The following is a 17,334-nucleotide window of genomic DNA, read 5'->3' as shown; positions in this document are numbered from 1 at the left end:
ATTATAAAAAATTACTGCAGTACATTCAGACAATAGAATATTATTCAGTGCTGAAAAGAAATAAGGCATCTTTTGAAGCCATGAAAAGACATGTAGGGAACTTAAATGCATATTACCAGTGAAATAAGCCAATCTGAAAAGGGCACATATGATATAATTCTAATTATATAACATGGAAAAGGCAAACTATGAAGATAGTAAAATATCCATGGTTGCCAAGGGTGAGGTCAGAGGGAGAAAGGACCAGGCAGAGCAAAGCAGGATTTTGACGGCAGTGAAAGTATTATGTATGATGCTATAAAGGTGGATATATATCACTATACAATTGTCTAAACCCATTAAATGTACACCACCAAGAGTGAGCCTTAATGTAAACTATGGACTTCAGGCGTGTCTAAGCTCAGGAAGCTATAATGAAATACCATGGACCTGGTGGCTTAAACAACAGACATTTCACAGTTCTGGAGGCTGGGAAGTCCGAGATCAAGGTGCTGACAGCTTTGGTTCTTAGTGAGGGCCCTCTTCTGGCAGGGCCTTCTAGCAGGGCCACCTGGCTGCCTTCTCACCGCATCTCCATGGGGTGGGAAGAGAGAGCATATGCAAGCTCTGGTCTCTTCCCTTCCTCGGAGGACACTAATCCCATCATGGGATATTCACCCTCAAAACCTCGTCTAAACCTAATTGCCTTTTCAAATATCCCACCTCCAGAAAACTTCACATTGGGGGTCTTTTTGGGTTTCAACATATGAATTTTGTGGGGATACAAACATTCAGTCCACTGCATGGGTAGAAAAAATGTTCTTGCTATACCCACATGGTGGACCATACAGTAACTTCATCAAACAGGAAATTCCAACAGACTCACATTAATACAATGGAAAAAAAGGTGGGAAGAGGTATTATTTGCTTCTAAAGCCGATTCTTTTCCTTTGAAATATTCTAAAGTCAAAATTTTAATTTTTTTTTTCTTTTTAGGGCCACACCCATGGCATATGGACATTCCCAGGCTAGGGGTCGAATCAGAACTGAAGCTGCCGGCCACAGCCACAGCCACGGCCACGCCAGATCTGAGCCATGTCTGTGACCTAAACCACAGCTCACCACAACACAGATCCTTAACCCACTGAGCAGGGCCAGGAACGAACCTGTGTCCTCATGGATACTAGTCAGATTTATTTCCACTGAGCCACAACAGGAATTCCAAAATTTTAATTTTTCAGACAGTATGTACTACCTTGAAAATTATTCTATCCTGCTGAGTTTATTTATATTATTTCTCTTTCACACATACATACACATAAATAATGTACAAAATGGTGAAAACATCACTTTGTTCCTAGGCTGACAGCATGAAGTTCTAAAGAACTTAAGCTTCTACCAAAAGGCTAATAATTTTTTAAAAAGTGTTTATGCAAAGATACTATTTGGAAAAAAAGTACATTAACTTTGGTATGCTATTACTTTTTTTTTTTGTCTTTTTGTCTTTTCTAGGGCTGCACCTGTGGCACATGGAGGTTCCCATGGTAGGGGTCTAATTAGAGCTGTAGTCGCCGGCCCACGCCAGAGTCACAGCAATGCAGGATCCGAGCCATGTCTGCGACCTACACCACAGTTCACGGCAACGCTGGATCCTCAACCCACTGAGCGAGGCCAGGGATCGAACCCTCAACCTCATGGTTCCTAGTCGGATTCGTTAACCACTGAGCCACGATGGGAACTCCAGGTATGCTATTACTGTATCACTCTAAACATGGTAGTAATACCTCAAAAGAATCCTTTCTGACAACTGGAAGAATATCCTGATAGACATTATAAAGATGGCTAGAAATTCTTTTTCCTTGAGAACCAGTCTGGAAACTAATTTTGTGAACCACCTGAAAAATAAAACATCAATCCTCTAGAGTTACATTTCAGAGAACCCATAAAGGAGAGTTCAGAGAGAAAGGAGATTGTGGTTGCATGGACTCCTTCCCACTGCACAGGTCAACACAAAGTAAAGCATCAGTGGTAACACGTGAGGAGTGAACACCCTTGACTAGGGATCTTGAAAACCGGCTGTGCTGGCTCTCAGATTTCTACTGCTCCTAACATCAGGGAAGCCCTGGTTTAAGCCAAGTTTTGGAAACTGAAGATCAGGCCAGAATTCCCTGTCACTCCTACTATGGGGCTACCTCAGAACATAGAAATTTTTGAAGCAGCAACAATATATTAAGTCAAATAAAAACAGCACCAGTTTCATGAGCCACGGATTATACATAGATTTTCATTCTCTTGAAGCCTAAGTGAGAGTGTGTGTTTTGAGGGGGCTAACTTTTAATATTTAGATAAACCATTTAAAAACCAAAGTGCTGGAGTTCCCGTCGTGGTGCAGTGGTTAACGAATCCGATTAGGAACCATGAGGTTGCGGGTTCGGTCCCTGCCCTTGCTCAGTGGGTTAACGATCCGGTGTTGCCATGAGCTGTGGTGTAGGTTGCAGACGTGGCTCAGATCCCACGTTGCTGTGGCTCTGGCGTAGGCTGGCGGCTACAGCTCCGATTAGACCCCTAGCTTGGGAACCTCCATATGCCGAGGGAGCAGCCCAAGAAATAGCAAAAAAGACAAAAAACAAAACAAAACAAAACAAAAAACAAACAAAACAAAACCGAAGTGCTGTTCTAAGAGGCTAGAGAAGGTATTCACATAATCCAGAAGCCATTTAAAAAATGTTCATTCCAGAGTTTCTGCTGTCGTGCAACAGAAATGAACCCGAGTAGTATCCATGAGGATTCAGGTTCAATCCCTGGCCTCGATCAGTGAGTTGGGGATGAGTCATTGCCATGAGCTGTGGTGTAGTTTGCAGACTCCTCAGATCTGGTGTTCCTGTGGCTATGGTGTGGGCCAGCCACCTGCCTAGCTCTGATTCAACCCCTAGCCTGGGAACTTCCATATGCTGTGGGTGCAGCCCTTAAAAAAAAGAAAAAAGTGTTCCACTCACTGGCATCTGTTACTATCTATTAGATTTTGATATTTTGATTTTCTTTTCCATAGAGAATGCTGATGCTGAGGTTCACAGTAATAAAATAATTACTTCTCATATTACCTGTGAGATTCACTTTCTAAATCTGTTATTCAGCATAAAAAGAGTAAGAAAAAATGAAAACTTACACTGAAATATGGTTTGCATAATCAATTCTAATGACTGGTTCATACTAACAATACTAGGAAAATAGTAATTCTATATAGTTGGTATAATAAATAAGATGTAAACACAAAATATTTCAATACATAAATAGAAGCTTTACACATCCAAAATACAGTACATGTATATAAAATATATCTCTAAAATTTAGGAGCTCTATAAACTACTATAATTTTCATTGTAAATTATACATATATTTCAATATAGAAATATATTTACTCTAACATTTTAAGTTTCAGAGACACCCCGTGTGGTGGTATGCTAGAGGGTAATTTTATATACCGAGATTTTTAGTAATTCATTGTTATTAGTAATTCAGTGGATGAGTATGACTGTGATATAGGAACAATCTCTTCATTATGACAAAAGTACTATTTAAGGAATATAAAGATAAATATTCATTTTCCATTTCTTTATAGGCAGTTAATACTGAAAACAAATGGGAAAATAACATGTTTTGAATATCTGGGTCTTGAGCACCAACTCTGCAGAATGGTATGGGCCAAACTGAGGAATTTCTAGAAAGGCAAATTAGTAACTTATCCCATTTCACAATTTGTTGACAATTATTTTAGAAGTACTCCTCCAAGGCAAAATGTATTTTAAGGTGTCTCAAAAGTGAACAACTCTCAATATTTCAAAGCCTGTATGATAAATAAATCTCCATTTGAGATACTTTCAAACATGGTCTTTATATACATACAAAATTGGACGCACTAATAACTTAATGGTCACAGAAAGACAGTTGAAGACATTTAGTCCCCTACTCAAATAAAGGTAAGGAAGAATACTTTACTAGGTAAGTGATAAAAGGTAGGTAGGAGTTCAATATTTAATACCACACCGGTGTTTGCCTGTTTTATCATTTTGGCCAGCTATATTCGGTATTTAAACAATTGAGTTATTTAATGGAAAGCTTTATGTAATTTTAAAGTGACTTGAGAAAAATCTATTCTTTCTGAAAGTTGATAGGAGATATTTTTATATATCTATGTTGGGGGATTCATAAAGTCCTGGAGTGTAATTTCCTATTCTCCTCAAATTTCTATCACCTTTCCAGTAAAGAGGACACAGTGAGTTAAAGTCTCTTACAATTGTACTTACTTTCAGAAAGTATATTTTTTCTGCAGCTTATTAGGAAGTTGATTTACAAATATAAATTAATCTGCCATTAACATCTTCCTACATATCTCATGCCATAAAATCACTTTAACATAGAATTTTTGTTTCAAACTTTATCCTCTAAATAAAGCCTCCAATTTGAGAGGGAGGTAAATATACAGTCTGATTACAATGTTTGAACATATTAAATGTATAGAATATATAACAACTTAATTGCCACTGATCCACTGATACTTATTTTCGGTTTCTTCTTTTTGGGCCCTTTGTTCTTCTCGGTGATTAGCTGCAGTCCAAAATGTTATTTTTTTGAGTACTTGTTGGAGAAGTTTTGGAGGTAATAAAGATATCTGACTTTCTAAAATGATAGCATTTTTACCAATGCAGTCAAGGCATAACCTGCAAACAAAACATAACAGAATTATTAGTGTTTGAACCTGAACTTATAAAATATTTGTAGGTAAGTACTATAAAAAATAAGACCATTATCTTTGGAGTTCCCATCGTGGCGCAGAGGAAACGAATCCAACTAGGAACCATGGGGTTGTGGGTTCAATCCCTAGCCTGGCTCAACAGGTTAAGGATCCAATGTTGCTGTAAGCTGTGGTGTGGGTCACAGACGAAGCTCGGATCCTGAGTTGCTGTGGCGTAAGCTGACAGCTGTAGCTCCGATTAGAGCCCTAGCCTGGGAACCTCCATATGCCACAGGTGCGGCCCTAAAAAGCCAAAAAAAAATTATAAAAATTTTACATGATTACATACTCCCTTTGTATTGTTTGTTACATGATAGGAAATATATTCTTTCCAGAGCACCACAGTAATTGTATATTTTTATAGTCTAGGATTATATGGGACCAAACTTAGGTTACAACTTACCATGCACAATGTTCTTTAAGTAAAAAAGATTCACGCCTGATTTCAAAGCTGGTTTGTCAGGCAGACCCCTTTTCATGTATCCTTCCTGCCCAATAGCCATTTACTCCTCACTGCCAACTGTCTTTCTCTTCCACCACCCCAAGATGCAGCATCCATCCATTTTAGACCATGTGACCCCACCCTCCCGGTAGCCCCTGTAGAAAGGACTGCACTGGGCTGCATAATGGACTTCAGCTGACCCAGAGAGATTGGGTCTGGAGAGAAGCACAGAGCAGCGACACAGGACAAGCCAGTGAGAATCCACCTGTGGTTCTTCCCTTCTGGAGGCCTGGGTGTTCATTTTTTCCCCTTTGAGTCCATTAAAGAACAGTGTCCTTCCAAATACAATTCCTTTTTTATCCTAAGCTACTTTGAAAAGGGTTCTATACTTTAAAACCAAAATAAACCTGATTAAGATAAAAGCTATCAAAAGAGTATTTCAGGAGTTCCCGTCGTGGCGCAGTGGTTAACGAATCCGACTAGAAACCATGAGGTTGCGGGTTCAGTCCCTGCCCTTGCTCAGTGGGTTGACGATCCGGCGTTGCCGTGAGCTGTGGTGTAGCTTGCAGACGCGGCTCGGATCCTGCGTTGCTGTGGCTCTGGTGTAGGCCGGTGGCTACAGCTCCGATTCAACCCCTAGCCTGGGACCCTCCATATGCCGTGGGAGCGGCCCAAGAAATAGCAGAAAGACAAAAAAAAAAAAAAAGAGTATTTCAGCTGAGAACTTTACTTCAAAAAACTAAGCAGTTTTCCTGTCGCACAGCAGGTTAAGGATCCCGTATTGTCACTGCAGCAGCTTGGGTCACTGCTGTGGCCCAGGTTCAGTCTGGCCCAGGAACTTCTGCATGCCATGGCAAAAAAAAAAAAAAAAAAAAAGTACATATTTTTAAAAAGTTCTAAAAATAGAATCATTTAATTCTGCAGTGGTCAACCTCAGTTGCCATTTTTACCAGGATTTATACTCCAGAGATTTATATCCTTTTTTTTTTTTTTTTTTTCCTTTTTAGGGCTGCACCTGCAGCCTATGGACGTTTCCAGGCTATGGGTCAAATTGGAAGTGTAGCTGTCAGCCTAAGCCACAGCCACAGCCACCCAGGATCCAAGCGAAAATCTTCAACATACACCACAGTTCATGGCAACACCGGATCCTTAACCCACTGAGCGGGGCCAGGGATCGAACCTGAACCTGAATCCTATGGATACTAGTCAGATTCATTACCATTGAGCCACAATGGGAACTCCTAGAGATTTATATCTTCTTCCATATTTTCTGAAGCCTTTTCTATTCTGTGAAAACTCTAAAAAAGAAGATGGAAAATATTCCACACAGATTCAGAAATAGTACAAAAAAATGAAATGAATCTTATACCTGGTGTAAACTTAACTCAGCTGCTATGGTGACTCAATAGTTCCTATGGCCCTTCTACAATGGGGGAGGGGAGAATCAGATGAGGAGATGGACTCTGTCATTACCATTCATTAACAGATGCCACAAGTATTTATTAGTGTGTACTACCTACTAGGTACTGTCTTAAAAGTAGGAAACCTGACATTGAGAAAAACTCTAATTCAACATCCAAGGAGACTACAATTTGGTGAAGAGGCTCAACAGCTAGCAATAAGGTGTTATAAATGTTGTGACTGGGATAAAATGAAATTCCCATGATGGGTATAGGGTTCTACAGGAATCAGACAGGAAGAATAACTAAAACAACTTCAGCAAGCCAGAGTACCTTCCAGATGGGAGGTCCAGGCTGAGATCTTGGGAGTCTCAACAAATTAAATAATCTAAGATAATCCAGATAGAAGAAACATACTGGTGAAACCCTAGAGATGAGAAATCAGATTTATTACAATTACTGCAATTTAGTGGTTCACACACAGCTGAAGGGCAGAGTGTGAGGGTCTGGTCAGGGTAAGAAGTGAAATGGAGAGAAGGGGGACCCTGAACACCATGGTGAGGAAGCTGTAGTTTCTCCAAGGGCAGTGGGAGCCACTGAAGAGTCATCATCAAACAAAATGTGCTTTCATCTATCAAAACTCCTTCTAGGAATGTCTGCTGAGGTGATATACAAGTTTTCCATAGGAATATATGAGAGTATTACATTCATAACTTTTATAATCACCAAAAATTTTAGATATCCTAAATATGCACCAACAGACTAGCAAATAAATTGCACTTACATGAAACAGAACACTTGTACAACTGTTACAAACAGAAATACAGATTACACTGAATGATTATATATTTACATTAAAGATATCCATAATGAGGTGGATTTTTTTTTTGTCTTTTGTCTTTTTAGAGCCACACCCCACAGCATATGGAGGTTTCCAGGCTAGGGGTCAAATCAGAGCTGTGGCCCACGCTGCAGCCACAGCAACATGGGATCCGAGCTGCATTTGCAACCTACACTACAGCTCATGGCAATGCCAGATCTTTAACCCACTGAGCAAGGCCAGGGATCAAATCTGTGTCCTCATGGATAATAGTCAGATTTGTTAACCACTGAGCCACGACAGGAACTGTATGTACATAATATGAATTTTAAAAGCATTTTATAAAACGTGCATAATTTGCCCCTTAATACACACACACACATACACACACACACACTCTGCTCTCACAAAGACCACTCATCTCTCAGCATGTTTAGGTCCATGTTTTTCATTTTAAAGTCTAGAAAGATACAGTCCAAACTCTCTACAATGCCAAACTCACACAACAATCATTGTGGGTAATAGCTTCTAAGTAATTTTTTTAATCATATACTTTTCATAATATATGAATTTTATTAGTAAGTATACCTGATTTTTATCAGAATAAATTATATATATATATAATTTAGTGAAGACATATATAAATATATGTAAGTAGGTATATATATGTATAGTTCCATCTTAAGGTATGATAAGCATGATTCCACAAGGATATTAGATAATACCCTCTTTTGGGAAGAGGAGCCATGTACTATTTATCTTTGTTTTTTCCCTGTGTCTCAACACAGTAAGTGCTAAATGCCTTCTGACTTCAAATTTAAAGCAGAATGATCATGCTGGCTTCCCTGTGGACAAACTGGTTATGGAGAACCTGCCTCATGCAACAGTAAATACCATTAAATTCCTTCTATATTCAAGTTTTATTGTATCCAAACATGCTCAGCATCAAAAGGGCATGTACTATATGCCCTGGGGGAATAGCAAGACGCTTGCCTCATGGCCACCCTGAGTCCCTGTCTGTCCTTGGCTTCCCTCCTTCCTGTTGGGTTCATCTTCCCCATTACTGCTTCCCTTCCCTTCCAAACCACTCCTTTGTATTTTCTGGAACACCAGCCATGTCTATAAACACCCTGGCTTCCTCGGACTTACTGTCCTTGCTTTAAGTGAATCTAAGAAAATTGCTTTGTGTACAGCCTTCTTGAGAGAAAAGAGGACAAATCTCCCCCATTCCCGTTTTCAGTCAAGGAGCCAACATTAGTGTGTGTTCTCCTCCCTCCTCACATCTGCTCCCAGGGTGCTATCCGTTCGCCCTCCCTGTGGTCATCCATTAACCCCTGCTCATTCCCTGCCCCTCCCCCACATTGAGGACTCTGGCCCTGGACTAGCACAATCTTGTCTCCTGACTGATCTTCGCAACTGTGTGGAAAACCCTTTTTACTCTTAGGAGCTCACTCAGGACAGTTCCACCTCTGAAATCTTAAACTTCCATATCCTCCTCTGGGCCCATAAGCTTGTAGCCTTTTAATTCTCACGTCCCTTTACTCCTTTGACTCTTCCCATTCTCCAAATAATAAGACCCCTCTGGTTTTAACTTTCTTTCCTATCCAGACTGTCCATACACACTCATTCTCTTGCCAGTAACTTTAACCTCCACTGTCCCTGTGTGGTACCATCCTGCCTCAACTCCAACACGGGGAAACCCAGCCAACCATCTCCTTATTGCACTTGCAACCTGGCGGCTCAGTGCTGCTGGAGGAAACCACATTTCTGTAGGCATATTGATTCTGCTCCATTGCAGCTGAACCCTCCTGACGGCTCAGCACTACGCTATTATACCTCCCTAGTCAGCATCTGCCCATAGTCATTTCAACAGTTCTGTCACATCTTCACCACCTTTTTTTTTTTTTCCTTTCTTTTTAGGGCCACATCCTTGGCATATGGAAATTCCCAGGATAGGGGTCAAATCTGAGCTGCAGCACACAGCAACGGCCTAGCTGCAGCTTGCAGCAATACCAGATCCTAACCCACTGAGCAAGGCCAGGAGTCAAACTTGCTTCCTCAAGGATACAAGGCGGATTGCATCCTACATGGATACCATGTAACTCACTGAGCCACAACAGGAACTCCATCACTCCCCTCTTAAGTTCATGTCCTCACCTCTCTTCTTTCTTATCAGAGAACCTATCAAGCCAAGTTCCCTGCCCCCAACCAACAAATGCATCTGTTTCTATATCTATACTTCCTTCACTCCCCATTATTTTTTTGCTTCATTTGTGGCATACAGAAATTCCAGAGCCAGAGATCAAACCCACATCACAGCAGTGACCTGATCCATAGTAGTGACAACGCTGGATCCTTAACCCATTGAGCCACCAGGGAACTCCTTTCCCACTATTTTAAAAGAAAATTATTCTTCCTCCAATCAAAGGATATTACCTGTTTGCTAAAATCCACCTCCTCAAGACCCTGCTCCATTAATTTCCCCTTAATTTATTGTGTTTCTAAAAATGTACTCTGCAGTGGCTTCTTCTCTGAGCACAGCAACAAATATGCTCCTTTCTTCCCAGGTCTGGGTGCTCAGCCCCTGAAATCACCCTGGCCTCCACCTTTACTTTACCAACAAGAGCTTAGTACTACCCCCCCACCATGTTCTGTGATCTCCTTAAGAGATGAGTCGTCCCATCTCTAGTTCCTGCCTCTCTCAGGTCTCATGCTCCCGTTAGTTCCTGCTCCTCCTTAAATTCTAGTCACTCTCTCTGCCTCCTCAAATGTCATTTTTTTTTAAGCTTTTATTTTTAATTTTTTATCATTATTAAAGTTTTTAATGCTCAGTTGCTGGCTTCACCCTCACTCTCAAACTAACCCACACCCATTCATACTCCAGTGGGTCTTAAATCTTTACATCCAGCCTGGACCTCGCTCCACACTCCACACACTTAACTATTTAATGGGAAGCTCCTCTAGAGATCTCATGAGCACTTCAAGCTCAATATACCCCAAGTCAAGTTCATTACTTCTACCCCATCCCACCTGCAAACACAATGCCTTCTCCATATCCTGTCACTAATTCTTCCCTCTTTTTTTCCTTTAGCATCCATTCAACTACCAAGTCCATTCAGCCTGCTAAATATCTCCGTCTCCATCCACTTTCTACACCAGGCTATTTCTTTGTACCTAACCAATGCAACTTTCCTAATCCAGACACATATCCCTCCAACTTCTCATCCACAGTGTTGCCAAAGGATTTTCTTTTTTTTTTAATGGCCACACCTGTGGCAAATGGAAGCCCCCAAGCTAGCAGTCAAATTGGAGATGATGTTGCTGGCCTATACCACAGCCATGGCAACACCAGATCCAAGCCACATCTGCAACCTACACTGCAACTTGCAGCAACACCAGATCCTTAACCCACTGAGCAAGGACAGGGATGGAATCCGCATCCTCACAGAGACATCATTGGGTCCTTAACCCACTGAGCCATGGCGGGAACTCCACTAAAGGAATTTTGTAACTTGTAATATGATCTCATTCCTCTGCTCCAATTTTTTCAATGCTTTCTGACTTCTAAAAGATAATGTAAACTCTTCTTTCTGTGTGAGAAACACAGGTGCTAGATGCCATGTAGTTCTGATTTCTTTTTTCTTTTTCCTCTTTTTTTCCTGTGGCATATGGAAGGTCAAATTGGAGCTGTAGCTGCCAGCTATAGCCACAGCCACAGCAATGCAGGATCTGAGCCCCATCTGTGACCTAGAACACAGCTCACCACAGCAACCCCAGATCCTCAGCCCACTGAGTGAGGCCAGGGATTGAACCCACATCTTCATGGATACTAGTCAGGTTCGTTACCATTGAGCCACAAAGGGAACTCCCAGTTCTGATTTCTTGTCCAACTTCATTTCTGACAACTCCTCACCTCATACTTATGTACCAGGACTATTCAAGAAGTCAGTTTTCATGCATATATATCATATATATAATATGTATGTATATCTTGCACTAACACCTTTGCACTTCTTGTCCACAGCAAATTCTTGTCTCAAATCCTTCCTCCTTGGCAAAGACTTCCCTAACTTTTGCCATCTTAACCAAGGGCCTTCTTCTCTAGTATTCCTATGAACTTTGTATGTGTTCCTCTCAAAGCAATTTTATTTTTATATTATGGTTGTTTGAAAAACTCGCCTTCTATATTACCAGCAATTTAAGGGTAAGGTCACGACTTTCATTTTATAACACAGTGCCTTCCCATAGTAGACACTGAAATATTGTATTTCTTGATACCTGTGTATAAAGAACTTATAATCTACTAAGGGAAAGTAGTTATGTTCACAACAAAAGTTAAGTAGCAATACAAGATAGGATAAGCCATTATAGCAGTTATTTCCAAACTCTATCTGCACAAAGGAATTACCTTCTGTACTTTAAAAAATCCCAAAGTCCAGACCATACCCTAGACCAATCAAATCACAATCTGTGGAGATGGAACACAGCCATCAATATTTTTGAAGCTCTCCAGGAGATTTTGATGTGCAGACAAGTTTGGGAACCACCACACATCAGAATTTCTTGGAGAACTTCAAAAGGAGTATCTAACAGAAGGAGTGTCTAAGAGGGACTTTAGGAATGTCCAGTTTGACCTAATACAGTGGTTCTCAAGTGATGTAAACTGTGGAACATCTGGAAGATACAGTTCATTCTTTGACACAGAGCATGTAAACTCCTTCTTTCTCTCTCTCTTCCACTCCCCTATCCCCCATGCCTTCACCATGGTATCCTGCTGCATAAAATACCCATGCTTATTCACTGGGCACCTTCTTCACTCACATTCTTCCTCCACTCTCACTGGCAAAGATAAGGGCTTTTTCCACAATCTGCCCACTAAACTTTGTATATATTCCTTTTGTAAGAATGCATGGGATAAAACATTATAAGACACACTACCAATTTAATAACAATGCTGGGGTTAAAAAAGAAATTCTACTAAATTAAATGCACATATATGTGGTGTCTATTATCAGACATGCTCTGATTTCAGAAAAGTTAAAATATGAAAAAAGTCAGGCCTGGAATCAAGGAAATACAGTATGTTTTTCATTCCTATATGGACTAAACTCAATTTTAGAAACAAAATAAAAATGTGACTATATTGTATATGTTTTTTGTCTTTTTAGGGCCACACCCACAGCCCTGGAGCTGGAGCTTCCCGGGCTAGGGATCCAATTGGAGCTGTAGCCATCGGCCTACACCACAGCCACGGCAACACAGGATCCAAGCTGCCTATGCGACAAACAACACAGCTCATGGCAACGCCAGATCCTTAACCTACTGAGCAAGGCCAGGGATCAAACCCGCATCTTCATGGATGCGAGTTGGGTTTGTTAACCATTGAGCCACAACGGGAACTCCCTGTATATTTTAATTTTAAAAGTCACACCAGTGTATGGCTCATTACAAATTTGATTATACTCTTAGTAAGACATAAGCTTAAATTAAATTCATAAACACCAGAAAAATATTATGTTTCCCAAAAAGGAATAAATTACCATATATTAATAGCATATACATTTTAAAGTAATGAATTTTCTTACCTGAGTAGTGAATAAGGCTGTGTTTGAAAGATCAGTAAATCATTACAATGACCCTAATCAACATAAAAAAGGAGTTATCAAGACTTTTGATAAAAATATTAATAATTGAATATTTTTATTTTATAAATGTAAAATTATGTAAAGCAGCAAATAAATCTCTAGCTACTCACACACACACACACACATACACACACACATACACAAATATGCACATACCTGCTAGCTACACAAACTTTGGATACATCATTACCATTTTTTCAAACTTTTGCCTAGCCACAGCCTGAAAATTTTAAAATCAGAAACATGATTTCTTTTAGAACAGTGGTTTCAAAATGAGAAGAGTAGTGGTTTTCAAGATTTTTGTTTTTCAAGTATAATTTTGTTTCCAAATAACTCATTTAAAAATCTCCTCTTGGGGAGTTTCTGTTGTGGCTCAGTGGTTAACAAACCCGACTAGTATCCAGATGGATGAAGGTTCCATCCCTGGCCTTGCTCAGTGGGTTAAGGATCCAGCAACTACAGCTCCAATTTGACCCCTAGCCTGGGAAACTCCATATGCCATGGGTGGGGCCCTAAAAAGACAAAAGACAAAAAAAAAATCTCCTCTTGGAGTTCCTGCTGTAGCTCCGCAGGTTAGTATCCCAACTAGCATCCATGAGGATGCAGGTTCAGTCCCTGGCCTCACTCAGTGGCTTAAGGATCTGGCATTGCCACAAGCTGCGGTGCAGGTCACAGATGTGGCTCAGATCTGGAGTTGCTGGGTTGGCTGTGGCATAGGCTAGCAGCTACAGCTCAGATTTGACCCCTAGCCTGGGAACTTCCATATGCTATAGGTGTGGCCCTAAAAAGAAAAAAAAAAAAATTCCTCTTTATCCAGTCTCTCTTTTTTTCCAGGTAATGGATTCCCTGGGAATTCCTAACTTAAGAATCATAGATCCAAAAGATTTTTTTGAATAATGACCCTTATCTAAAAGTTAGTGTGGGAAGCTCCCAGTGTGGCTTAGCGGTAATGAGCTTGACTAGTATCCATGAAGATGCGGGTTAAATCCCCGGCCTCATTCAGTGGGTTAAGGATCTAGCATTGCTGTGAGCTGTGGTGTAGGTCAAAAACTCAGACTGGATCCTGAGTTGCTGTTGCTGTGGCTGTGGAGTAGGCTGACTCGACCTCTAGCCTGGGAACTACCATATGCTGCAGGTACAGCCCTAAAAAGAAAAAAAAAGTTAAAGTGGAGGAATCACCAGAAAATTTTTCTAATCCTTTCTTATAGGTCTTTAGAATTTCATAATTTGTAATCATGATTTTTAATCAGAACTCATATTTTCATGATAAATTTTATATCCTAAATAAAGATTTCTAGTGACCAAGAAAAAGAAGACAAACCACAATATTTGCATTTTTTTTTTGAGTGGGTTTTTTTTTAATTATAGGTAAAGCTGTGGTTTTGTGGTTTTTTGGGGGGTTTTTTTGTTTGTTTTTTTGCTTTTTAGGGCTGCCCCTGTGGCATATGGAAGTTTCCAAACTAGGGGTCGAAACAGAGCTGCAGCTGCTGGTCTACATCACAGGCATAGCAAAGCCAAATCCCAGCTGCATCTATGACCCACCACAGCTCACAGCAACACTAGAACCTCAACCCACTGAGTGAGGCCAGGGATTAAACCCACATCCTCATGGATACTAGTTGGGTTTGTTACCCCTGCACCATAACAGGAACTGTGTGTGGTATTCATCTTTTATTGAAGCACTGAATTCTTAGCCAAAGGAAGTTCTAAAACTTTCATTATATATAACATTTAAGTGGAGAGCTCAGAACCTTAACATAAACCAAATTCTCTGGATAGAAGACATCTTATTTCAGGGCCCTCCACTCCTTAGGGACAACTTTGGATATAACTACGCCTGAAGAGGCAAAAGGGCACTGGGCCCTCTTGGGCGGGCTCTGGCCATTGTAGCCCATCTCTGATGGCTCAGAGGCCAGCTATTCCCAAGTGTCCTATGCAAACCAGAGCAACCAATCCTGAGATGCTGCCCCATCATGTACAGAGCATGAGAGTGGCCATCTCTCTGAATTCCCCAAGGTGCTAGGAGTGAAAGAATGATACTTCCCAAATGCTACTCATTTATCCCTTTGACTTTAGTTTCATCACATTTTTTAATTTGAGTGTTTAAACTCAAATGTAAAACAAGGGTGAAGCAGTGGCAAAAGGCGCATAAAATAAAAATACACTTTAAATATTTCAAAATAGTTTTTCTCTTGAGGGGAAAAGCTAGAGTTGAGAATGTTCTTGCTATTAAGTTAGGTAGCAAATTTTATGAGTATGTATGATTATACTTAGAAGTTTCCATATGCACTACATAGCTTGTATGTATCAGATATTATTTATAAATATTTTAATTCAATAAAACTAGAAAAAAGAGAAAAGGAAAGGAAGAGTTGTCCTTTAAAAGCCCTTCTTTGACTAATGAAGTTAATAGACCTGTTTTGATTTATAAACCTTTAATATCCTGAAATGCTTCACAAAAGCCACTCATGCTCTTCCATATTTTTCAATGTGGGAATATCAACTATCTTTTTGAACAGTCATTTAGTATGAGAAACACAATTACTCAGAGGAAATAGGAAATTTTCTTACTGTATCCAAGGACAGTAAATCATCTTTGCTCCCACCAAATACCATTATTTCATTTTCTTTTCCTAAGCAGGCTGTGTGCCATAACCTGTGATTGAAAATTTATATAACAATGAAATACTATCAAGGAAGAAAGTTTACATTACATATAAATCAATTTTAAATTGCACACTCTAAAATTTAATCTATTTCAAGAGGTGTGATTGAACTTGAGCCTTTGGCATATTCTCAAAGAGGTTAGATTTAAAGATTCTCCTAGAATCATTAGCGAATTAGATTCTAGGGTTCTTCAAATCACATTGTTTCAAATGCTAGAGATGACTCTCAATAACTCCTTATTATAACCTCCAACATTTTCCTAACTTCTTTATTTTGTACATATTATCACGAAATATAACAATTTAAAAAAGAACTAATCAACCTATTGCAGAAGCAGACATCTTTCCCAGTTTTCTCATTGCTCTCTGCCATGGTGCTATTCTCACCATTTTGACCTCCTTCCCTGTTCTCTGGTCCCAGCACTGGACAAATCCATCTGGTCTTTCTCTTTACACGGACATGGTCACAAAACTCGTCACCCTGGGTACAGAATACCATACATGCTGCTCATTTTTTTGTCTCTACTCTCTTCCAGCTACGTGTAGCTGATAAACACTATTTCTCAAATATTGGTTGTTTTACAGGGGAGTTTTTTGACCATGCTTGCAGCATGTGGAAGTTCCCAGGCCAGGGATTGAACCCATGCCATAGCAGGGACCTGAGCCACAGCAGTGACAATGTCAGATCCTTAACTGCTAGGCCACCAGGGGACTCCTCAAATATTGTTTTTAATTATGGTCATTCCTGATTAGGAAGCATCTATGCCATTTTTCTCAGCCTAAAATTTATGATCAACAGCTATTCCTTTTTCAGATTAACTCTTGCCTTTCCGCAAATGAGACTTTTACTTTAGCCACGTCCATTTGTTCCCTAAAAGAAAAGCTTATATATTTTTCTAGGGTTTTGTTCACCCTGTTTTTTGGTTTAAAATGAGAAGTCGGAGTTCCTGTCGTGGCGCAGTGGTTAACGAATCCGACTGGGAACCATGAGGTTGCGGGTTCGATCCCTGCCCTTGCTCAGTGGGTTAAGGATCCGGCGTTGCCGTGAGCTGTGGTGTAGGTTGCAGACATGGCTCGGATCCCGCATTGCTGTGGCTCTGGCGTAGGCCGGTGGCTACAGCTCCGATTCGACCCCTAGCCTGGGAACCTCCATATGCCGCGGAAGTGGCCCAAAGAAATAGCAAAAAGACAAAAAAAAAAAATGAAAAGTCATTCTCTCAAGGCCTTAAAAACAGGCTCAAAATTCCCAGGAAGTGTTCCAATACCACCCAAGTTGTCTCTGTTACTCTCTCTATTCACCACTTTTCAACATTTATGGGCTTATTCTATAATCCCCTAACTCATATTTGCAGACAAACTCTCTATATACTACTTCAATTGTCTGATGTAATTTGTCTTGTAACTCCCTACAAAGACCATAAGGTCCTTAAGGTCAGAAATGACTGCAATGGTGTGCTGGAACCAGGCCACCAGCTGGCTAAAGCCAACCATGCCTATCTCCTTCCACTTTCATGTTCAAAAATATCATGTTGGGAGTTCCCATAATGGCCCAGTGGTAACGAACCCAACTAGTATCCATGAGGATATGGG

The 17,334-nt window shown here is 40.3% G+C and overlaps 1 protein-coding gene across 1 annotated transcript in view; it reads right to left on the bottom strand.

The window, feature by feature from the left end:
• Nucleotides 1–4,394: 4,394 nt before the first annotated feature.
• The window catches only part of KLHDC1 (kelch domain containing 1), a 63,476-nt gene continuing 50,536 nt past the window's right edge, over nucleotides 4,395–17,334 (bottom strand). Inside the window, 3 exon segments of the mRNA XM_047767270.1 lie at nucleotides 4,395–4,697; nucleotides 13,019–13,071; nucleotides 15,650–15,734. Coding sequence (XP_047623226.1) covers nucleotides 4,511–4,697; nucleotides 13,019–13,071; nucleotides 15,650–15,734 — 325 coding nt within the window. The 3' untranslated portion in view covers nucleotides 4,395–4,510.

The sequence above is a fragment of the Phacochoerus africanus genome, chromosome 2 (genome assembly GCF_016906955.1).
Source record: "Phacochoerus africanus isolate WHEZ1 chromosome 2, ROS_Pafr_v1, whole genome shotgun sequence".
NCBI classification, from domain to species: domain Eukaryota; kingdom Metazoa; phylum Chordata; class Mammalia; order Artiodactyla; family Suidae; genus Phacochoerus; species Phacochoerus africanus.
The sequence above is the reverse complement of the archived record's forward strand: the minus strand, read 5'-3'. Positions and strand labels throughout refer to the sequence as shown.